Genomic DNA, 26,493 nt, shown 5'->3' on the forward strand with positions numbered 1-26,493 from the left:
AATTATACCTCCAAAATGCCATTTTATTTCAGAAGCAACGCAGCAAGATATTGATACCACTTGCGGTATGGCAAGTGATTTATATATGTAACATGTGTGTAAATTCAAATATTGTTGCCACGTGTATCAAAGTTTTATACGTCAAATGGCGTAATAAACCGCTCCTTCTGGCAAATTATTTCAAAGGAAACCACTCTCATAATCTTTTTATTGTAGTTAGATGATGCCCTTTTTAAAGTAACAGTCACTTCCTAGTCCTATCATGGAGTCCTTAAATTCAAGTTACAATCGAGCCTTCCCCCTTTTAATTTTAAGTTGCTCCGTTCATCCCCGTGTTCTATTATGCCGTTATATTTATATTTGATGATTTAAATAATGAACCGACACCCCTGAGATAAATGCTAGTCTGGGACTCGGGAGGTGGACGGGTGCAATATGTGGATCAAAAAGAATGAGTAAGGTGCGGATTAGCATCCACTTTCTCAATAAACATTATTCATTCTTCATCATCTATAAACTGTCTAGCTTTCTTCTCCATAGCTGAAGGTTCTGCAAACCACTATGCATAACTACAGCAGGCCTAATTTACGTACGTTGTTACTTGTTACATGCGCAAGTACAGTAGACCTAATTTACGTACATTGTTGCACAAGTCACTCAGGCCTCATTAAGACGGCGCAGAAGTAAACCGCGTCCATCTGCATGTGCGGGTGCATCCGCTTCCACTGACTCTTATACACACAGCGGGTCAAGTGGTGCAAAACTCCGCGCTTTTCAGTGGGTCCTTTCCAACACTCTTTTCAGTGAAGGTACTATATGTGGTCCATCATCGTCTTCGTTTACCTTCTACACTTAAGAAAATACAAAAATAATTCAATCATGCCATCTTTCACATTTTGTTAAGAGACGATAATGTGTACAATTTTCAGGATACTCTCTCAATAATGGGTCTAAATGATAGTACACTTTCCCAAACACGAGTCCATTGGTATTTCTGACATTAAAGTTATTAAGTTCTCAATGTCGATTTCAGGTTCCATAACAACCTCTGTAAATCACACAGGAAAAGACAAAAGCACACAAATAACTTTTAAACTGAAAATGAGAAATAAATATGTTGAGTGGGTGACAACGGGCCTACATTTTTTTATCGTCTAAATCCATTTCTACTTATAGGTACACTATCGGGTTCTGATACAGGTCACAGTACAGTACTGATGTCGCGAGCACGGTCGATCCGCTCTGTATGATGACATGCATACAAACTAATGTCCAATAACAAGTAACTGCGGACGCAGGACCACGCCTCACCACGGACTGCCCACTCAAACATTTCTCCCGCGCGCGATACTCTCTGCCTCCGCATCATCTGAAAGATTCTATTTAAACAATCAGTTCTTCGTTTAGGCCTAGGTGGTTAAGCGCAGAAACAGGTTGAACCCGTGCCATCTGAAAGAGGCCTCACGAATGTAAAATTAAGCACCTAAGCGTCTGACGCCAAGAGAACAAGACTGGCTTGGGACTGACGCTCCCTGCAGCTGTAGGCCGACACGCAACCACACTTCGGGCCCGTGAAATTAAGTTCTCTACCAAATCCTTACCCAGGTCAGTTGTCGCTGGCCTGTCCTGCATGCAACATGGCTGGGAATGCTCATTTAAATTTCTTATGATGGGAGTCACGAACGTACTAAAGAGTGACAAATGTGCTATGCAGGTTTCTTTAGCATGTATTTAATAGGACATGTCCTGGGACTTCGAAATAATGATGTAACAACCAGGGAAACGGGCTAGAGAGGGACGTCTTAACCAGTTTTGACTGTAATCAATTTCAGTTCATCACCACTGTCCAGTAGCATTTGTGCACAAAATTTGGAGAAGATCAACACTTATTCCATTCACTGATGGTGTGTACAATTTGTGGCAACAGGATGCTTGTGAAAGAGGAAAAAGCAGGGGGTATCTCTCCATGTTGGAAGGAAAAGTGGACCACATCAGAGAAGCTTTCTAACATGGCTCTAACAAAGGACTAAAGGAGACAGTAAGGAACTAGCCATACTGCAAACCACAATTTAGCAAGGGTTATCAAAAGTGTCAAAGAATAAAGCCTTATTACCTTGGAGTGCATCAAGATTTATCACTTCATGACCAGCACTGATGGGAGGCTTTTTGCATCCCATGGCATCATCAGAAGGAAGATGATAGTTTCTGTGATAAAGTCATTTTCAGTTTCATCGAAGTGGAAAATTCAACAAACAAAATGTTCACGTATATAAAAGAACAATCTTGTAGTTTAACATGGCTGTCGATATCGAGATCATAGCCAAGAGATCACAATTCTTATGTAGATCCTGAAAAACATGGATGCAAATGTTAATTTTTTAAATCCCACTTACATTAGCTGAGATACAAACAATAACTGCCTCTGTGAGAAGCCAGTGACATTTTCACTCATCTATTACACCCCAGTGTTCGCATATGGGCAACAAAAATTCCCACTGTAACACTGAATAAAAACATGACCCTCCCCGTGCTATTTCCGAAGTGAAGGTGAAAGGAAAAAAGATAATACAAGCTTGTAGTTTTGTGTGCCTGTTGATATCGTGATCATAGCCACGAAACTTTCAGTTTAACAATAATAATTACGTTATTTGCTTTACGCCCACTAACTAGTATCACGATTTTTGGAGACGCTGAGGTGCCGGAATTTAAACCCGAAGGAATTCTTTTACGAGCAAGTAAATCTACCGACACGAAGCTGACGTATTTGAGCACCTTCAAATACCACCAGACTGAGCCAGGATCAAACCTGCCAAGTTGGGGTCAGAAGGCCAGTGCCTCAACCGTCTGAGCCACTCAGCCTGGCAACATTCAGTTTTACGTGGAATCTAAATCACAGGGTCATAAATTTTCATTTCAAAAATCCCAGTGCATTGACGAGGAAGTGAACCACAGCTTCTGTGGTGAGATGCCAGTGACTATGCCACACAGCTGTCACACCCCCTTTGCTGAATGGACAGTGAGATAACAGACTTACCTGTATGTTATTACTGAATGGCTGCTGTGTTGTTGTTGTTGTTGTCTTGATCATCAGTCTGTACACTGGTTTGAAGCAACTTCCATGCCACTGTATTCTGTGCTAACCATTTCATTTCTACTAAACTACTATATCCTACATCTACTTCAATTTGCTTGTCATATCAAGATCATAGCCAAGAGATCTCCATGCTTATATGGATTCCAAACCACAAGGATGCAAATTTTCATTTTTTAAATCCCTACCATTTTACTGCCTCAAAAACTAACAGAACAATTCCTGGGTGTCTTAAGATGTCTCTTATCATTCTCTCTTTTCTTCTGGTCAAATTCTGCAAAACTGTTCTCCTATCATCAATTTGAACCTCTTTATTCACAATTCGATTCACCCATTTCACCTTCATCATTCTTCTGTAACACCACACTTCAAAATATTCAATTCTCTTTCTCTCCGAGCTAGTTATTACCCGTGTTTCACTTCCATACAGTCCAACTCGTTAGCTGAAGGGTCAGCGTACTGGCCTTCAGTTCAGAGGGCCACAGGTTCGATTCCCGGCTGGGTCGGGGATTTTAACCTCCATTGGTTAATTCCAATGACCCTGGGGCTGGATGTATGTGCTGTCCCCAACATCCCTGCAACTCACACACCACACATAACACTATCCTCCACCACAATAACATGCAGTTACCTACATATAGCAGATGCCGCCCACCCTCATCGAAGGGTCTGACTTACAAGGGTCGGCTAGAAATAGCCACATAAAATTAATTATTACTTCCATATAATGCCATGCTCCAGAAAAAAGTCTTCAAAAAACATATTCCTTGTATCTATATCAATGTTCAAAGTGAGTAAATAATTTTTCCTAAGAAAGGTCTTATTTGCTTGCGCTACTTTGCATTTTATATCCTCCTTAGTTCTGCCATCATTAGTTATTCTACAACCCAAGTAATAACACTGCTATCCCAAGTAAATTAGGACATAGATGGGTTTATACCTACTACAATAAGATGGTGCCTTACCTCCCTTCAATCGGGAGGTCAGAGAATTTTTAAACCACCGCTTACTACAACGATAAATCAGACATGGGACCAACAGTGATTAGATGATCCTCTCTTGGTCACCTCGTTCACCTGACTTAACAACGTGCTTCTCTACCTCAGACTATTCTGGATATTCTGCCTTTAGAAACATCACCAGTGACATACTGGGGCACATGTGGAAGACATGGACTATTGGGTAGATGTCAGAAAAGGGACAGAGGGACACATAAAGGGCATTTGTAATGCACATTTAAAAAATAAACTCATTTTGAGTTTTGCTATATAATAAAGAGATTTGTATTGTGCATTGTGCAATGATTTCTTTTAAACACAGACAATCTGAACAGTCCTGTAAAAGTAATGTACAAGACTCTGCAATTGCATTGTTTTTCTACTTGCTTCATAACAAATACGTTACTATCCCCTATACAGTACAATAAAAATGTACAATGATAAATCAAATAAACCACAAAATAAAAGGGAAGTAAATAATTCTAACTGCATTAATATCAGCAATGAGTGTGGCATGCATTTGTGTTCTAAACATGAACAGAACTAATGAAGGATTAGAATACCATTCAGCTGAATGCTTATTTATTATTTAACAGGTGATAGTCAAAGAGATGAGAAGTGTACAGCAGAAGTACTCTCTCTGCTTTAGTGTTAAAATGATTATGATGATGATGATGATGATGATGATGACGACACAGCTTTTAGGCTCAAATGTCACGGTCATCAGTCCCTTTTATGTAAATAAATTTTACTGTATGTTTCATGTTTTCTCTGGGAATAAACCGACTCTGTAGGTAAATTTTCATTCGCATATAAAGAAAAATTTTGCAGCAGGTGGCAGGGGAGGAAGCTTGTAGTTTTACATAGCTTGGATATTGTGATTATAGTCGTGGGACTTGCAGTTTTATGTGAATTCCAAACCAATAGGTCATGCCTTTTCATTTTTTTTTTCTTTTTCTTTTTTTCTTTACGTTGCGCCAACACAGATATGTCTTACGGCGACGATGGGATAGGCAAGACCTAAGAGTTGGAAAGAAGTGGCCGTGGCCTTAATTAAGGTACAGCCCCGGCATTTGCCTGGTGTGAAAATGGGAAACCACAGAAAACCATCTTCAGGGCTGCCAACAGTGGGGCTCGAATCCACTATCTCCCGATTACTGGATACTGGCCACACTTAAGCGACAGCAGCTATCGAGCTTGGTCCTTTTCATTAAAAGATCACATGAGCATTGACAGGAATTGAAACCGTGACCACACAAGTACAAAAGAATTAATCCATCCTGTCTGAGTAGGGAAAAAAAAAGAATAAATAAATAAATAAATGTAGTTAAATTTTTTGACAGAAAGCACAAACTAGCTTGAAAAACTATCTAACTGGAGTCTATAATTACTATGTATATACACAGAAATGTCAGTGAATAAAATAACTGATGAATGAAGTCATCAATATTAAACTAACACAGAATGATGTGCATTCACTGGTGTAATTATTACAATAATACCAATACTAAAGCCAGTATAGAAATAATCATACCTCTTGTAATACAGGAAGGACAGGAGGATCACACTGCTGCAGAAAATGGATCACCATTAAAATATATGTATAGGATGACAGACTTCCCCGAGAAGCATCACATATGTCACACAATTTTGTGAACCTCTTCATAACAAGGCCTAATATCTGAAAATAAACAAAAACAATTTGGTGAACCTCTTCATAACAAGGCCTAATATCTGAAAATATACAAAAACAATCATTACTGTTCCAATATTTCACTTAAGAGCTGGGAATATCTTGGCAAGTATGTATCAGGAGACCTGCCTCAGAATCCTTTACACTTAGAAAACTTATCCATTAGAGAAACATTTTGCCAAAGTGGAAATGGTATGCTTCTTTCACTTGGAAGGATGTTTCATTCCTCACCAAGAAGTTGGAAAATTTAGAAATGAGATTTCAACTTCTTGAAAGCCTACACCAGAATGAGTATAAGGTTAATTTCTGTAGGCAAAGGCAGCTGGACATAAGAGCTAACTACTTTATCCCACTTAGTATACCATTGTTGAGGACAGTGGAAACCTTTACCTTCCACTATTCCAGATGCCTTCATGGACTATATTCAGGCGGCTAAATTACTAAATTAAATGAAGAGAAACATCTTTTACAAAACAACAATTAAGAAAATAAAAAATGTAGCTGCCCAGGCATTTGCCCAGAGTGAACAAAAGAAACCATGGAAAACCATTTTTCAGGGCTGCCAACAAAGGGGTTTCAACTCACCATCTCCTAAATGTAAACTTGTAGCTATATGACCCATACACTGAAACCAACTAGCATGGTGGACTGAATTTCGTGAAAGGTTTTCTAGTCATACAACAGCTCTTATCTTATAACTGTTCACTTAAAACATTAGCTCTTCGGTAAAATTCCTCTAGCATTCATATTAAATAGTAAAATTACATAATGTACTCGTAATATGGTCCAGATAGAGGCAGATTAGGAAAATAAAATATTTCTTCATACGGCTGTTATAGCAGGTTACAAGGTTGACTTATTCAGCCAGTATCCAGCATGATGTTAGAAGCAAGGCTTCTCCACTTGCTTATCATAAATCGGCCAGCTTCAAGCGAGTTTCACCAGGAAAGTTGTATGCGGCAGGAATAATTCTACTCCAATTTGAGTCATCGGATAGTAAGCATGTTTGATACCGCCTTGGTTCGAAACTTGTGATGGTAATAAAGTATCCCAAATTGTGACGTATATTTCCACTACTAGTGCAAGTCAGAGAGTAACGAGCAACCATAGTTTGTTATATGTTTAAAACACAGTGAAGTCATAACAAAGTTGTGCAAGTGTCAAAGACGTCTCAAATATTGAAAGTGACAGAGTAAAGTTCACAAAGAACAAGAAGTAATTCAGTGCCATAATGCTGTACATAACACAGGGATAAGATGAATTCACTGAAGTAATAAAATTACCAAGTTTACAGAGATGATCATGGCAAGTAATGGAAGTTTTAGCAATGCAAAGATGGGAAAATGCTAGGATTGGGAAGAGAGTGCCTTTTGCCTTTATTAAGGTACAGCCCCAGCATTTGCTTGGTGTGGAAATGGCAAATCACGGAAAACAATAATTTGGGCTGCCGCCTCCCAAATGCAAGCACACAGATAGGGGACGCTAACTGCACGGCCAACTCTTTCAGTATCGTGATATAACTCTCTACAAGTGCAAATTTAATTATTCGCTATTTAATCAAAGTATATAAGTGTGCAAGTAGAATTGATCTGACAATTTATGTGGAAATCGAAGACAGTGTGATAGCGTATGAAACTGGTGCATTTGAATATTAACAGTTTACATAGTCGGAGAGCACATCAGCAAATATGAGCAAATAATAATGGTTAAAGAAACCCACCTCGAAGTGAGAGGTAGGAGCAATGTTACCAGTGATTTCACTATCAATATTTTTTTAAATACTTTTTTCCTCTTTTTCTTTGTGTTAGCAAGGTATCACAAAGTCTCCAAACTTAGGCATTTAACTTCATGATTGTTGAATGTTTAACATATAACTGTTACAACAGTCATAAATTAACTGAGTCAAAACTGAAAAGAAATGGCTTCAGATATCACAAAAACATGTCAATATTTTTGTTTAATTCTACAGAGAGAACTGAAGTTCTTCAAGACAGTTGGTTCAACGTGACAAACTTCGGATGCCTATCACGAGTGGTTGTAACCACTCCTCTACCTCATCAGCGTAGTGCACCATACTGGTGGTGGTGTAAACTGGTGGCGAGGTGGTATCTGCGGAGACACATGCCAAGAACCAAGCTCCTGGTTTTATGGTGTGGTGTCCTAGGTTTGATGCCAACTGCCTGCAGTAGCAGCTGAATATCAAGCCATCAAAGGTGCAGGGCATCACAAGGAGAGATACCAACTGGTTGAATGGTGGTGGTGCCTAAGAGGGACACTCGGTGAAAACTACTAAACTGGTCTGTGGTAACAGGGTGCAAGGAGTACAGCATATTCAACGGGAGATAGCAGCATGTGAGAACAGAGTTCAACGCCGATGCAACAGGACGAATGGGGACGATTGAGGGAGTGGAAAGGATGATAAATAAACTAAATTTTCATAAAGAATTTAAGAAAATGTTCAAGAAAAGGCTAGGTGCACAATTAATGGGGAAACTGCCACCTGGCTGACAGTCATATATGCAGATCATTGATGAATGAAGAAAAATCAGCAAGAATAGATTAAATCAAACCTGAAGTGGTGAAATATAGTCAGAAGGCAGGCATGAAATGGCTTCACAGAGTAACAGAATTAGCACAGAACGTGAATAAGGTTCCTTCAGATGGGAAGAAAGCAGCAACTACTCATATCTATAAACAGGGGGGCAGGAAGGACACAACAACTACTGACTGTTATATTAGGCAAGGTGTACACACGAATTTTAAGAAAGCAGGTGCAATCATTGGTGGAAAGTAGATTAGATGAAACCCAATGTGGTTTCCGATCACACACAGGTGCCAGGACCAGATTTTCACTATCCATCAAGTAACTGAAAAATGCTACAAGAGGAATAGACAGTTATATTTTTCCTTTGTAAATCCGGAGAAGGCATGTGACAGAGTACCGAGGGAATTTTTATTTTTTACAAGCTGCTTTACGTCTCTCCAACACAGATAGGTCTTATGGCGAACTTTCTGAAAGGAACGCTCAAAAAACATTGTTCTGCACCACATTCCGCCCAAGCCCAACAAAAAACGAACAAAATTTGGTTGAAACATGAACTTTGTTTTTTATATAAGAAAAAATTGTTTTTAAACAATAAACTTTACGAGACTCACCTTGAAGCAGCCAATCTGCTTCCTGGCATTCAATGGAATCTATTTCCAAATCAGGTTAATAATAAAATGTATGACATACTCTCACAAAAACAGTTTACGTTAAAGAAGAAATTAGCTGCATTAAAACTGAACAGAAATACATCAAAAACTCAGCCCAAAGAAACTAGTTTGCAAAGAAACTTAATCGAAAATTTCCATCCTCCTGTAGTCAATCTTTCGAACGTAATTTTATCCACAGAAGAAACCGCCATTTTAGTGAAGGGTCCGAAGCATAATTGGCCCAATATGAACAAAATAAACGCAGCCACTAACTTAATTATTGAGTCGGAAGCTACAATCAATAAAATGCCGCTAGAAGATAAAGACGAAATTAGATTTGAAGTAAAAAGAAAAGTAGATAAGATGATCAGTTCTGATAACATAAATAAAATAAATCCCCCTATCAATTCTAATACCAATAATTTTACTTCCGAACATAAACAAATCGTGGAATTCAAAAAGAAAATTAAAAATAACGATCTAATTGTCACAAAAGCGGATAAAGGAAATACTACAGTTATCATGGACAAAATTAATTACATACTCAAACCAAAGAATTTTTTAACAACACACGTTTACAATAATCGATAAAGATCCTACACAGAAAATACAGCGACAATTAAAGCAAACATTAAAGAATATATTTTTTCTTTTTACAGATCACGAAAAATCGAAACTATTTAATATGAATCCAGGTTTACCCACAGTTAAAGCCGTCCTTAAAATACATAAAATTGATGTTCCTATCCGGCCAATTATTAACTATAAACCCAGCCCTCTATATAAAATTGTGCAATTTGTTCAACGATTTTTAACTAAGAACTATCAATTTCTCTCTAAAAATTCCATCAAGAACACTACCGAACTAATTGAAAAAATGAAGTCATTTAATGTACAACCCAACCATACCCTTCATTCTTTCGACATAGTAAATATGTATCCAAGCATACCCACAACCAAACTTTTCTCCATTATTGAAGATAACTTAAACAAACAGAGCTCTCTCAGCAAATTAGAAATACAAGATTTTATTTCTCTTCTGAAACTGGTCATCAACAATAATTTCTTTAAATTTGATGAAACCATCTATCAACTAAATGGACTGGCCATGGGATCACCCGCATCGGGAATTCTAGCGGACATTTATTTAGATTTTCTGGAATATACAAAAATAAATAGCAATACTTTTCCAAACATCCTCATGTGGGCCAGATACGTTGACGACACATTTGTTATAATGGATGAAGAAATCAAGAATGCGACCTCTACCCTGCACGAACTAAACAACATTGACCCCCACATCAAATTTACGCTTGAGTCCGAAAACAATAAAGTAATTAATTTTCTGGATTTAACTATTCTCAGAAATCCATCTGCTCTTTCATATAGAATCTTCAGAAAACAGACACAAACTGCCAATACTATTCATCAAGATTCCACACACCCTCAAACACACAAACGTGCAGTGTATAATAGCATGGTTCATCGTGCATTCACGATACCTATGTCTAAAAAAGACCTCTATAGCGAACTCAACACTATAAGAACAATCGCCAAATTCAACGGTTACAGCAGATCATTTATAGAACAGATAATCAATAAATTTGGACACCGGCAGTAGACTACTCACACAAAAGAAAAACCTATAACTAACGTTTCATCTACTTTTACATTCAACGACGGTATCCATCAAATCACCAATGTTTTTCGAAAACATAATGTAAAAATCTTCTTCAGAACTAACAATAGGACCTCAGAAATTATACATAATTCAACATCAGTCAACACCTCTAACAGATTTTCCAAATCTGGAATCTATAGATTCAAGTGTATCGACTGCAGCGCCTCTTACGTGGGACAAACAGGACGCAACTTCACAACCAGATATTCAGAGCACGTCAACGCAGTAAGATATAACAAGTTTTCTGCTACAGGGCAACACATTCACGACTCTAATCATAAGTTTACTGATATAGAACATGATTTTGAGATACTTCAAATAGCAAACAAAGAGCCAATTATGAACACTGTCGAAAATTGTTTCATTCATTGCGATCAATATTTCAACCCTAACTATAATTTAAATGAAATTTCTGAGAAATCTAATATTCTTTATGATCTCTTAATTAAATGGTTAAGAAATATTAGACCACCTAAAAACAATTTGATCTTTTAAACCATACGCAGTACATATCCACATCATTTACCCCCACTACCACATCCTTCCGCTCCACCTTAGCTCCGTGACAGTTGCTCCGCCTCTACCCCTCCCCTCTCCTCCCTTCCACCTCGCCCCTTAACCTTATAATCGCATCTATCAGTCCAGCTCCGTCCGCCGATCACTCAGGCTGCTCAAGGTGAGTTCGTTTCTAGTATTCTCTCGGTTTTTCTAGACTTTTCTTTTTGATCTTTCCTTCCGATCTTTTGCCTAATTTGACTTAATTTCTTCCCCAGGTTCCTTAACCCATATTGAAGTGGGAATTAATTCTTTGGATCTAACCAAGTTCATGTTTACGCTTATTTTTCGGAACCAAACTACAGAACACACACAGTGTCAACTTCGTATGACATTAAACTCCGCAGCATAATTTAACAGTTTTAAAAAACTAAAGATATATACAAGCTGGACAAACCGCCATGGGTATACAACAACGGAGTCATGATTTTAACGGATTTTAAAATGAAATGCAAATTCATCATGTACATTTTTTATTTTATATTCATCTGTACAAGTGTTATAGTGTGTTTTTAAAGTTGTTTTAAAGTGATATTTCATATTCATCCATGCAGGTGTTATAATGTGTTTAAAGTTGTTTTAAGGTTTTATTGTGTTTGCCTGATTTGACTTTGTGGCTGATGATGGCACATATTTGGTGCTGAAACTAGTACCTCATGTGAACGATATGTGATTCTTTCACGTTAATAAACATCTTTGTATTGAATAGGAGAAATCCTCTTAATTTCAAATATTGTACTTTTACCGAAGCGGTCATTTCGACAGATAGTAACACACATTCATTTTTTGGGAATATTGGTGCCAGAAAAAGGTTCAAACTGAGTACAAAAACATCATGGATCCTATATAAATTAATTGTGATCATGTAGGACTTGTAAACACTATTATAAATAAATACACTAGTAAGGCAGAATGTTCTTCTTACACAACACTTTCCTTGGTAACCTTTGAAGTGCACTTACCACAGATCAGTTTTCTACACATTGCACACCTTTCCTTTGTTTTGTTCTCTTTGCACACTGCGACCTGACACCATCTGCGACGTGAATTTTCTTCGGAGCCTAGGGTCTCACTGTTGTAGCCAACAGAGACGATGGTGTTGAGAGGACTTCTAACCTGAGAAGACGCGTAAGGATGCACTAGATCGGTTGCCAGCTGTCTCAGGAATACCCTTCTCAGTATTTTTTTTGCCTGCTGCTGCCTTATACAATGCATAATCATTTATACCAACGAGATCTAGTATGTTGAAGAAGACCATCACCGACTCATTGATTTTACCGTGTAGTTAGGGGCCCATTTGATCTACTATGCCAACACCAAATTTGGTAGAATTATGGAAAGAGACTGTTTCAGGGTTTTCCTTCAGATGTTGTTCATTGATGCTTACATCAGTATATACTGTATTGAGGATGAGGACATTCTTTTTCTTTTTACCTTGGTATGAAATGAGAATTGCATTCTCATTTTTGGACACTACTACAGTATGCTATAGAGTGCGTCACTGCTGGTCTTCACAGAAGGAGGAACTTCTGTCCTACTACAGTTCAGTGTGCCTACAATAACTGTGTTTTTTTTCTTTTTCTTTTTTCAAAGGTTTCACTAGTTTCAGTGAAGTGAAGAAGTTATTACAAGTAATATTTCTTCCCTGATTGATGAAAGGCTTAGCAAGATGCGGTACTACATGTTGACTTAAGAGTCCGATCGATGGGTTGAGTTTCATCTTTCCCAGGATAGGGAAAACCGTTTACAACATACTTGGCTTCCAAGCCAAACAAAACTCAATATCAAACATGTCTGGTTTATCAGCCACATACTGCATAAATGGACATCTAGCTTTCGATGGAAAGAGCTGTTCATCCACGGTAATGTTCTCACCTGGTCCGTAGCAAATAGTAAAATTAGATATAAATTTGTCCCACACAACGGATACAAGCGTAAATCTATCAGTTTTCAGGCAATCCCTGCAGGTAGATTTCTCATCGAATTGAAGAAACCTCATGATTCCCAGGGAACGGTTTGGTGCCATAGTCTTGGAGAAAATTCCAAGACCCCACTTCTGTGACCACAGATCGAGAATGTTTGTGTCAGCTCCATAAGTTCCGCGTGCGTATAAAAGGCCAATGAAAGCGTCCAATTCTTCCAAAGAAAGTATCCATTCAGAATTCTTCAGAACTCTGCGGGCTCTAACCACAGTACATTGTTCAATGTGGCACAGAATGGATTCATCAATAAAAAGACGTCAAGCAGTAGGGGGGACAAGTTTCTTAAATGTGGTTTTCTGCATGTACTGTGGGACCTGGAATTTCCTTGAGTACATTTTGCTGTCCTCAACGACCTGGCAGGCTTTATAGATCAACGCGAGTACACATTGTTTCATTAAGAGCAACCTCTTCCTCGCCGACCGCCACGTGCTGACCACACCCACATGTTGACTTACCACAGCGTATGCTCAGTCTTCTGCAGATGATATTGTGATCCTTGCTAGTGATTTAATTACCTGTCTTAGTGTTCCCTTCACCTGCAAAATATAAAACCAAACTTACTTACACTGTGCACAGAATTATGGAAATACAAAATTATAATGTCAAATAGGCTTACCTTTGTCATCAGTATTTTTGCTGGTGTGAGTACGCCGCCCTTTGGTTGGTAATTCCCTAACCCTTGAGGTCGAAGGCTGTTGTGATTTCACTTTCACATGGCAATTCTAAAGGATCGACACAATTAGAATCAGTATCCTAACTATTACGATTTGCCAAGCTATACACGTCTTCGCAGTTATCGACGTCTAAATCACTCCCATGTTTATCGCTCGATTGTGATGGGGAAAATGTTATGTAAATGGTTCAGAACTCCGGGATCCATCAGAAGACTACGCGAGAACAGGTTTCTTCGGAGTAACTACAAACGATGTTTGTAATGACTGAACACGACAATTGACTGCTCGTTACAATTTTATACCTTTCATTGCTAAACAAATACTGACTATATTCTCCTGTCAGTGTACCTGAATCATTGTTTGAAAAGAACCAACAGCTGCCCCATTGTAGCAAAGCAATACAGTAAAATCTCGTAATTCAAAGTTGGTGGGACGCAAAAATCGGACTTCGAATTACGTGATTTCGAATTAACCGCCAAATCGTAATCCAGAAATGCCAACCCTCGCGGCGTCATAAGTATCCTAAGACCCGTTACTGCATGCAATTAACCTTGATTCACAGTTTAAACCATTCAAATGCCATGGAAAATAAAATGAACGATTTCCAAAATTTATCCATCCAACAAGGTGCATTTACAGTATTCAAATAATGCACTTGGTTAACTCACCGGCAAACATAACCTCACTCAATGATTTTTTTTTAAAAAAAAGAAAAATGATTCAAAGACGAGGAGAAATGTGTACTGGCTCCCCTGTGCAAGTGCTTTATTCACTGGATTACTGTACTGGCTGCATTTTAGATGCCTTGTACTTGCACTGAAGCTACCCAATGCCCTTAAAACATTGTGGCTTATCAAACTTTCCCATGACGAGGGGAGGAAATATCTCGCTTCCGTGTGCATTGCAACACAGTACAGTGACCCCTACGCTTGTACGATTCCCCGGTTGGCACTTCTCTCCTTAAAAACCGTAAGTCCGTTTGGGCTCAGCATTAAACAAATAAAGAATGCAGTTTCATCGGCACTGACAACATCCTTCGATGCATACGAATTGATCATATGAGGCACGCTTTTTCGTTAACTGTCGGTTTCTCCGCACACTGCCTGCTACGTGATATTGTGGCATTCCTTTAAAAATGCTGAATACAAAAGAATTACTATTTTACTTGAACTTAGCACGTATGAAGCACACTGTAGACACACCGAAGTGAGTGAAAGGTGGGAAAGCTACCCCTGCACTGATGACGCGTTCGTTCATGATGCGTAGATATTTTGAATTTACATTACTCTGTAAAATACCATTTTTGTAAAATGTAAAGTCAGTTTCGAATTAAAAGTCTGAATTTTGGTAATGGGACCAACACTGTTCTTCGAATTACGAATTATCCGTATTTCAAATTAAACAATTTAAATAACATGCAAAACCGTACGGTACCTCTTGTTAACGGGAATGAGAGCTTCTTCAAATTACGCGAGATTTTGAATTAACCTATTTCAAATTATCGAGGTTCTACTGTACGATCTATTCGATACTACGGTAATAAAGTATACTGTTACAGCTCCTTAGAATGATATCCTGCTCTAAATTAATGTCACAAATTCCGATATATAGCTACTGCAGTAGTGGTCAATATGACCGTCCAATAAAAGTAGGTATATGACTTCATAGCACCAAATAGAAATGAGTTATGGATATTTGACGCTATATGCCAAAAAGTATATGTAAAATCATTAAAAGCCACCAAAGTATTTGTACATCCTAAACGCATAACGAGAGTGATGGAAAAAACAGAACTGAAAACGGTCATTTTGACCTTTTAACATTTGCAAACGATGAAATTTAATTATGGTTTTCTTCTAGGAACCTCATTTATGACAGTAATATTAGATGTTTATATTTTCTTACATATATAAATGACATGAGTAAGGAACTGGAATCACAGATAAGGCTTTTTGCAGATTATGTTATACTGCATAGAGTAATAAATAAGTTACAGAATTGTGAGCGAGTGCAAAAAACTTCAACAATGTCTTGAGATGGAGAGCAGATAATGGTATGATGGTAAATGGGATGAAAAGTCAAGTTGTAAGTTTCACCAAGAGGAAAAGTCCTCTCAGTTTAAATTACTGTGTTGTTGATGGGGTGATAGTACTTTTTTTTTTCCTATTTGCTTTACATCACACCTACACAGATAGCTCTTGTAACCGTACGTATGTACGATCCCCGAATTTTAGGTTAGGAAATTTTCGTATATAGTTTGTAATGTTAAAATCATGTAATTTTGTTTATTTAGAATGTAAAAATGTAATATTATAAGAAGAATGTGTAGTTAGGGAATGTTGCATATGTGCATCATTATATTTTGTATAAATTTCCGTTTGGGTAAGAGTCTGTAAATATGGCCTAGCCGTAAGGATTGTGCAACCGGGAAATCTGCGACTATATCGGGAAGGACGGTTGAAGTCAGTTGGATATGTTGCAACAAGTGGCTTGGAAACGTGGGGTACGGCAGGTAGTATAGGCTGAAGAATTGGAGTGGATCAATGTGAAAGTACGTGACTGGACGTTCGATGTCACATCAGACGCACGATAGCCAATACGAGGGCTTTGTTTTAAGCGAGGTTGGGTTGACTGAGTGACGCGTCAAGAAGTGCCTGTGAGAGCGTTGCTACCTATAAACTTTCCAGGACGCTATAACCACGTGTAGCAAGCCTATATAAGCAGGTACGCGTGTGCGGCAAGTCATTCGATTCTAATGCCGTTTCTGTTTGTGTTTCTGTCTCTGATTCTGCGTGTTTCTCACTCGGACCGGGAGTTACTTTGCACATAGTCCTAGGCAATGTTGTATTGTTCTTGAGTATCGTTTTCGGAGTGAGCACCCTATATGTTGCTGATGCTAATGAGTTTCTGGTGGCTGTTAGGTCAAAGATGCTACTTAAGTGTTTATTTGTAACTCCAACTCTGTATAATAGTTGGACTACAATTCTTCGACGAGATTACGTACAGTGGATGTGGTGATGCGTACAGAATCGAGATTCGGTAGTGGATGTGTGTTTGAGCACAGAGCTGATTCTTGGTCGAGGAAATCGTCGGCCGAGTATCCACTCTCAGTTGCAGAAACCTGAGGCGATACACCAACCTGTGCGGCACTCCAGAAGAACTCAAGACGTCGATGAAGTGTGTTAATAAGGTTAGGGATGCTCTTCGTAAAGAAGGTTGCATCCGTACATAGAGAAAGTCGTCGTACTTTTCTCTACCAGAATACGATTTTTGATCTGCAAAAGTAGAGTGCAGTGCGACTCTTACCTGGAGGTATATTAAGAAATGTATATATAGTATCAATAATTTTATTGATGGTTTGTAGTGTGTATATTTGCCTTTGTAAATGACAAACGAATAGGTCTCGTCAAGTAATGATTTGGTTGTTGTTAGTAGTGTGTATATTTGCCTTTGTAAACGACAAACGAGTAGGTCTCGTGAAGTAATGATTTGGTTGTTGTTAGTAGTGTGAATATTTGCCTTTGTAAACGACAAACTAGTAGGTACAAAAATAATATGAGTCACCACCTTATCAATACACTAATTTATTTACTTCTAAACTGGTAAATAAGGTCAAACCGGTTTCGACCCCTAAGGGATCATCTTCAGTTGACATACACAAAAATATCTACAAAAACATCACATATAATGATTAATGCTTAAGTTAAATTCAATTGTCATTAGAATGTTGGTAGGTACATCTTAGTTTGGAAATATGTGTTATATGAGATTTATAGGCCTACTCTATTTGAGCTGTTATGTATATAGGTCCTATGTTCCCCTGCATACAGTGTCAAAAGTATTGCATTGAATATAATTCATCAATTTGACAAAATGCTAGTGAATTGATTACTAAGATAGTAAAGTATGTACATTTTCTGGGAGGTACATGCTGTTCTACATGTTATCACTTTACAATTTATATTACACAATATGAAGTAAAATTACTTTTGCATTTGTACACATTGATAATATTAAGTCCAATGTAGGGTCTTCAAGATGTACTACTGGACTGTCAGTATCCTAATTACATTTTATGTAGTGGTTTATAAGGTTTTCTTGTTCACTTTTATAGTTCAGTCAAATGAAAAATGTAGAAGGACCTTGTTGATTTGGATTCTTAGGACTAAAATATTGGTATATAGTACCTTGTTGACATGGATCCTTAATACTAAAACACAAGTTTGTAGCACCTTCTATTCTTGTTTTATGTCTTAAAATAGAGTTGTACCTTGACACTGTTTGTTTTGTTAGGTGCAGGCATGTAAAAATCTTGTTAAAATGAACCCTTAGGACTAAAATACTGGTATGAGATACCTGTTAAAATACTTTACATTAAAAGTACTAATATGTGGTGCTATATGCACATTCTTCAGACGTAAAATGGGGTTAACATAGTTTGACAACAGTACTATGGGTTGTTATGATTAGTTGTTATAGTTCAATATAATTGGTCTATTAGAAATATATGAATGTTTACATAAATAGGACCGAATACATATTTGTACTGTGTGCTTTACGAGTGAATTGCGTGATGTTTTGATAGTAATATCTGGCAATTTTGTAGGCTGCTGCTGTTGTGAGAGCTGTCTTGAAATCCTGAATATTATTAAGAAAGCATTCTCTTCTTGTAGCGTGTCGTTTCAGGTTAGGTTGGTGACTATTATGAGATGAAGTGCGTTTTAAATGTCATATGTCCTGATTGAGTTGCACGTTAGTTGTACCGTGGAGGCATTCATGTTGTAAAATAATGTATCTGTAAGTAGAAATAATTATATAAGATGATGTGATATAGAAATGTGGTAGTAAGTTATGTGTCGTATCACTTACGTTAGATGTTGAGACCGTGCACTCTGTGTGGCTGCCTGTTGAGATCTATTGCGTGTTGTTCTGAGGTTATAGTTTGCTGCGGTAGAGGGGAGGTTTGAAGGGATGGGTGGAGCGCTTGTGACGGGAGTGGGGTTAGAGGAGGGGAGGTCTTGGAGCGGTTGATTTGTATGTATGGATTTTTGTTTATTAATTCTTTTTAAGTAATAATCTTTTAGGAGGGGAATAACTGCGTGAAAAAGAATATTGTTTCTGTCTGTGTTTTCGTTCAAGTTGGAGTTTGGGTTAACGTATTTATCTAAATTTATATAGAATTCTTCTAGTATACTGAGCAAGGGGCTTTTTGGATTTATATTGAGGATTTGCATATCATTACTGATGTCTGTAAATTTGTGTTTCTGATCGTTAATGTGCTGTCCCATGGCTGAGAAGTGTCTATGTTTAATGGCATTTACGTGTTCGTTGTATCGTATTGAAAAACTTCTACCAGTAAGCCCTACATAGCTGGCTTGGCAGTCATTGCATTTTAGGCGGTAGACTCCTGAGTGGTTGTGTTTGTTTATGTTATTGACTGATTTGGAATTGTATAGTATGTTGGTGTTGTTGCGTGTAGTTTTGTATGCTATTTTTAGGCCTTGTTTTTTAAAAATGTTGGTTATGGAGTGTATATGGTTATTATTGTAAGTAAATAGTGCGTATTCTTTTTTATCTTTGGTGGTTCTGGTTAGCTTGGTTTTTGGTTGGTTTTTTACTTTGTTGATGATCCGGTTTATCATTTCTCTTTTATATCCATTTTGTTTGGCTATTTCGTGAATTATGTTTAATTCTTTGTTTAAGTCTTTCTTCGAAAGTGGAATGTTATATGCTCTGTGTATCATACTATAGTATGCGGCTTTCTTGTGAGTGTGTGGGTGGGTGGAATCTGTTTTTATTGTATTCGATGTATGGGTAGGCTTTCTGTATATGTTGTATGTTAGATGGTTGTTATGTTATCCAAGTAGTTTATGGTGGTGCTGTTTTCGGTTTCCATGGTAAATTTTATGTGGGGATCTGTTTTATTCAGTTGTTCTAAGATTGTATTTTCATTAATATGTCTATTGTCCATGATTATAAATACATCGTCGACAAACCTGCACCAAAGGTTGATATTTTCTATTTTTTGGATTTCTTGGTATTCTAGGTAGTCCATATATATATATATATATCAGCTATTATACCTGATATTGGTGATTCCATGGGTAATCCTTTCTGTTGATAGATGGTATCATGCAATTTAAAGTAATTGTTATTGATAGCAAAGTGTAATAGTTTTATAAATTCATCTATTTCTAATTTGCTTAGCTTGCTATAGTTGTAGAGATTAGATTCTACGATAGTTATGTTTTTTTGTGTGGGTTTGTTAGGATACATGTTTGTTATGCCATATGTTGCTAGTTTGTAGTAGTGTTCTATTCTTATATTTTTAGTAATGTTGCAAAATTCTATTGAGTTTTTTATGGTTTTATTTGCCTGAAAAACATAATGTTTTTTTGAGGAATTTTTGTATGAATTTTGACAGTTTGTAGGTAGGACTTGATCTGTAGTTAATTATAGGTCTCATGGGAATATTACCTTTATGAATTTTAGGATAAGCTTTAGCTGTAGGTATTCCTGGATTCATTGTAATCAGTTTTGTAGTTTCCTGTTCATTTAAAAGGAAGTTGGTGTTTTTTAACAGAGTTTTTAAGTTCTTTTGGATACTGTTGGTTGGATCTTTACTCTTAATTTGGAAGGTTTCATCTTGGAAACAAGTTTTTGTTATTGTTATATATTCCTCTTTATCCATAATAACTGTAGTGTTTCCTTTATCTGCTTTTGTTACTAGTAAGTTGTTTTGCTGGATTTTGTTTTTGAGTTCCTTAATTTGTGTTTGGTCTGTGATGTCCTGTTTGTAGGTTTCTTGGTTGATTCTATTAATATATTGTGGTAATGTTTTTTTTATTTCATATCTGATTTCATTTTGTTGTTCTTGAGGTATTTTGTTTTAGGCATCTTCCGTTTCAGTAATGATAGTGGTGATGTTTTCAAAAATTGAGTTATTTTTCCAGTTGTGTTTCGGTCCCTTGCTCAGTATAGTAGTTTCTGCTTCATTGAACACTGTATTAGTTAGATTTTTGACTGGTGGATGGAATTCATGTTGGTTGCTTTCAGTGGGTGCAGTAGTATGTTGTCTGTTCTGTGTGTAGTTGTGTGTATGTTGATTTTGTGATTGCTTCAATGCGTTGAGTTTCTTATTTAGGGTGTTCTGTTTCTGTATAGCTACATTTTCTATCTTTACATTGGTTACTTGTTGGAAGTTATTCCAGTATGTGTGTGGTAATTCATGTGAGGCTTTTAGGTGTGCTTCATACATTTGCATGTTGAGGTGTTGTTTCTTTCTGTACATGAATTTGATCTCTTTAAACCATATTCGGTTTGTCTTGTTTTGTGTATTTCGAGTTTGAAAGGTGCTTCTATGTTTATTATTATATTTCCTAAGAAATTTAGGGATTAGATTATTTTGTAGACATTGTTTTAGGAACTCGTAAAGCACACAGTACAAATATGTATTCGGTCCTATTTATGTAAACATTCATATATTTCTAATGGACCAATTATATTGAACTATAACAACTAATCATAACAACCCATAGTACTGTTGTCAAACTATGTTAACCCCATTTTACGTCTGAAGAATGTGCATATAGCACCACATATTAGTACTTTTAATGTAAAGTATTTTAACAGGTATCTCATACCAGTATTTTAGTCCTAAGGGTTCATTTTAACAAGATTTTTACATGCCTGCACCTAACAAAACAAACAGTGTCAAGGTACAACTCTATTTTAAGACATAAAACAAGAATAGAAGGTGCTACAAACTTGTGTTTTAGTATTAAGGATCCATGTCAACAAGGTACTATATACCAATATTTTAGTCCTAAGAATCCAAATCAACAAGGTCCTTCTACATTTTTCATTTGACTGAACTATAAAAGTGAACAAGAAAACCTTATAAACCACTACATAAAATGTAATTAGGATACTGACAGTCCAATAGTACATCTTGAAGACCCTACATTGGACTTAATATTATCAATGTGTACAAATGCAAAAGTAATTTTACTTCATATTGTGTAATATAAATTGTAAAGTGATAACATGTAGAACAGCATGTACCTCCCAGAAAATGTACATACTTTACTATCTTAGTAATCAATTCACTAGCATTTTGTCAAATTGATTAATTATATTCAATGCAATACTTTTGACACTGTATGCAGGGGAACATAGGACCTATACACATAACAGCTCAAATAGAGTAGGCCTATAAATCTCATATAACACATATTTCCAAACTAAGATGTACCTACCAACATTCTAATGACAATTGAATTTAACTTAAGCATTAATCATTATATGTGATGTTTTTGTAGATATTTTTGTGTATGTCAACTGAAGATGATCCCTTAGGGGTCGAAACCGGTCTTGACCTTATTTACCAGTTTAGAAGTAAATAAATTAGTGTATTGATAAGGTGGTGACTCATTATTTTTGTACAGTGATACCAATCAATATGGAAATGAAGCTTATAAATAAAACTAGTAGGTCTCGTGAAGTAATGATTTGGTTGTTGTTAGTGGTGTGTATATTTGCCTTTGTAAACGCCAAACGAGTAGGTCTCGTGAAGTAATGATTAATGTTGGTCGTAGTTGTATGTACGTTGCCTTTGTGCACGGCAATCAGGAGGGGGTCTCTTTAAGAGGCGGCCAGAGTCAATTCTAGAACCACCTTTTATTTCAAAATATCGCCACTAGTCTCGTTGCTGTCGCCACTAGTCTCGTTGCTGTCGCCAGCTAACTCAACCGATAGTTACATCGCGGGTGCATAGATGTCAGTAAGGAAGGCCAAGGCCGAGCGTGCAATTCCCCTCTCACCCTCCAACGTCACATAGTCTGTCACCAGGAAGTTGTGATACAGTACTTGCACGGAGCTGGTGGTGTTGACATTTGTACGGAATTAAGATTATTAAAATTTTATTAGTCAACCTATTCAATACAAATGATATCTGCGAAGTTAGGACTTACATCCTATTAAACTAAGGTCTAAAGGGACATGTTTTGCCCTTTAAAAGGGCATCATCAGCCTTTTTACACTCATGATAAAGGTAAAAATCAGGATCCTGATTGTCGATACAAGGAAAAGTATATAAAATGAGAATAAAAATTAGAATGAATATTACACAATATGTGCAATCGTGAGTTCCCAAATGACAATTGACAATTAAAAATCATTTAAAATGTTCGCGAAGAATTAAAAGTTGGTACGGTAATTACATCAGCAATCTTAAAATGATCTTACAAAACTGTACAAACTAGGCCTTGACCAAATAAATAATAAGAAAGTCTATGGCTAAAGTTGCCGTATCAAGGTTCGTGAAATTCGGCTGGAAGCAACCTGATTTTAAATAGGGAGCAAATTAGAATCCAATAGCCACTCAAGACAACATAGAACCTCTCTCGTTGAAAAGTCGTAATGAAACTGTAGTATGGCACATGTAGATTATAAAGTTGTGTCCAATCAATCCATTCATCTCATATTTTATGAAGTGGGATCGCGATCTCAGTATTTTTGTTGAAGGAGTTGTGAGAAGTTGACTAATAAGTGCCGCTGTACAAATTTTGTCAACTCGTATACCGATGGTTAAATGGGAACATTCTTATGTGTTGGCCGTAGTTTTGAGTGTGGATTGACTATTGAAGAATATAGTGCAGAATCTGTAATGAAAAGGAGAATAAAAAGGTAAGAAGTTTAGAGGAAAAATGGTTAAATTACGGGAATTGATATAAAATCAATTACTTACGTTCTCGGTTTTTGCGGTATGAACTTGTTGCTTGTATTGTCTCGGAACGAGTGAGGTTTGAATGGCGTGTGTTGTATCTGTGTGGAACTGAGGGAGGGGTGTGTGATGGATGAACGGAAATAGGCGGAGCGTTGAGCTTGCGCGCTATTGGCTGTTGAAGATGGGGAGTTAAGGAAGAGGAGTGTAACAACTCACCAGCCATAGTTAACACGACAAAGACAAACTTTTCAGAACAGGAAATCGACCTACTAAGCAAAGGTCTAAAACATAATTGGCCGAGCATACAAGAAGAAAATGACATAATCAACACTGTAGCAGAGATCGAGTCTAACATTACCAATCTCCCTCCAGATTTGCAAAACGACACCAGATACAAAATAAAAAAGAAACTATCAACAGTTACCAAAGAATTAATTAAAACTTCCGACTTCAATCATACAAACGTAATAAAAAGTTTAAAAACGAAGATTAACGACAACAATATCATAGTAACTAAAGCGGACATAGGAGGGACTACCGTATTATTAGATAAGAATGAATACATTACAAAAACAGAAAACTTTTTTGCAGATGGGACTTTTTCAATAGTTAATAAAGATCCTACCACCAGAATCCAGCAAAATTTAAAAACATTGATAAAGAATTCAACCTTTTTACTTAATGAACAAGAACAACAAAAACTATTCACCATGAATCCTAATATTCCCACAGCCAGAGCATTACCCAAACTACACAAAAAAGATACACCTATACGTCCCATAATTAATTGTAGAAAAAGCCCAACTTACAAGACCTCAAAATACATCCACCATTTCCTTAAAAGACACTACACTTTCAACAACAAATCCCCTCTGAAGAACTCGGTTGATTTTTGCGATCTTTTAAAGAAATTCAGCCTACTCCCTAACCACATCATGTGCTCCTACGATATCACGAACATGTATTCTAACGTGCCAACAAAACAAACTGTAAACATTAGCAAGGACAACCTATCCAAACACAGCAATCTCAGCATCCCCGAAATAGACGAATTCATCAATATTTTAAACTTTGTACTAAAAAACAACTATTTCACTTTCAATGGCAAAATCTACCACCAAGACGGCCTGGCAATGGGAGATCCCTTATCAGGCATCTTGGCAGACATATACATGGACTTGTTGGAACATCATAAAATAACTTCAAATATAAAAGGACTCAGCCTGTGGCTCAGATACGTTGACGACACATTTGCAATAATTGACAGTAATCTCAACAATAGCAACGATATTTTAGATTTTTTAAACACCCTTGATCAAAATATCAAGTTCACTAAGGAGGACGAGGTCAATAGATCCATTAACTTTTTAGACTTAACTATAACACGCGACAAAAACACATTTGACTTCCAAATTTACAGAAAACCCACCCATCAAAAATTCATCCATACACCCCAACTCCCACAAGCAAGCAACTTTCTATACTTTAATTTACAGAGCTTTAAAAATCCCATTATCACCCAAGAATCTAAAAACAGAAATTCATTATATTAAAAACTTAGCAAAATTCAATGGCTTCAAAATAGAAATAATCAACCGAATAATTAATAAAATTAAATATAAACTAGCAACAAACCTCGTCCCTGAAAAACCTAAAAAATCTAAATTTGCCACCTTTACATACAATAATCCAGGCATTTGCCAAGCAACAAACCCTCTGAAAAAACAAAACATTAACATTGCCTTCAAGACGACAAACACCAACCACAGCCTATTTTTCAACCACAATACACTCAACATGAACAATAGTATTTACTCAAACTCAGGCATATATAGGCTCAAATGCACGCAATGTGAAAAATCATACATAGGGCAAACAGGCCGGAGCTTCCTTACTAGATACCAGGAACACTATAATGCCAATAGACATGATAAATTTTCAGCCATGAGCTCACATATGAAAGATACAGGTCATCATTTCACAACTATCAAACAGGACCTAACAATCATTAAAATAGTAGATAAAGGAAAATTAATGAACGAATTAGAAAACATTTACATATATCTGGATCAACATTACAACAAAGACCTAAATCTCAATGATCCCATCGAAATAAAAAATCCCCTATACGAGACTTTACCCAATTTACTACAATCTTTAAACACAAATTTAAATAAAATCCTTAAGAACCTCAAACTAACTTCCAATAAAGATTCCAACTTCCCCTTAAAAGTAACTCCCTCCGTCCCCGCCCCTGCTAATGTTCCACAGCCAACGGCATGTAGGTTAAACCCTCCGTCCACCTCCTCTTCTCCATTACACTCCTCTTCCTTAACTCCCCATCTTCAACAGCCAATAGCGCGCAAGCTCAACGCTCCGCCTATTTCCGTTCATCCATCACACACCCCTCCCTCAGTTCCACACAGATACAACACACGCCATTCAAACCTCACTCGTTCCGAGACCATACAAGCAACAAGTTCATACCGCAAAAACCGAGAACGTAAGTAATTGATTTTATATCAATTCCCGTAATTCAACTGTTTTTCCTCTAAACTTCCTACCTTTTTATTCTCCTTTTCATTACAGGTTCTGCACTATATTCTTCAATAGTCAATCTACACTCAAAACTACGGCCAACACATAAGAATGTTCCCATTTAACCATCGGTATACGAGTTGACAAAATTTGTACAGCGGCACTTATTAGTTAACTTCTCACAACTCCTTCAACAAAAATACTGAGATCGCGATCCCACTTCATAAAATATGAGATTAATGGATTGATTGGACACAACTTTATAATCTACATGTGCCATACTACAGTTTCATTACGACTTTTCAACGAGAGAGGTTCTATGTTGTCTTGAGTGGCTATTGGATTCTAATTTGCTCCCT

At 37.0% G+C, this 26,493-nt stretch overlaps 1 protein-coding gene across 1 annotated transcript in view; it reads right to left on the reverse strand.

Moving 5' to 3' along the window:
• Positions 1-26,493, reverse strand: part of LOC136864292 (terminal uridylyltransferase 7) — a 482,777-nt gene that overhangs the window by 107,707 nt on the left and 348,577 nt on the right. The window contains exon 14 of the mRNA XM_067141082.2: positions 5,624-5,770. Coding sequence (XP_066997183.2) covers positions 5,624-5,770 — 147 coding nt within the window. The remainder of the gene's footprint in view (positions 1-5,623; positions 5,771-26,493) is intronic.

Source organism: Anabrus simplex, chromosome 2 (assembly GCF_040414725.1).
Source record: "Anabrus simplex isolate iqAnaSimp1 chromosome 2, ASM4041472v1, whole genome shotgun sequence".
NCBI lineage: Eukaryota > Metazoa > Arthropoda > Insecta > Orthoptera > Tettigoniidae > Anabrus > Anabrus simplex.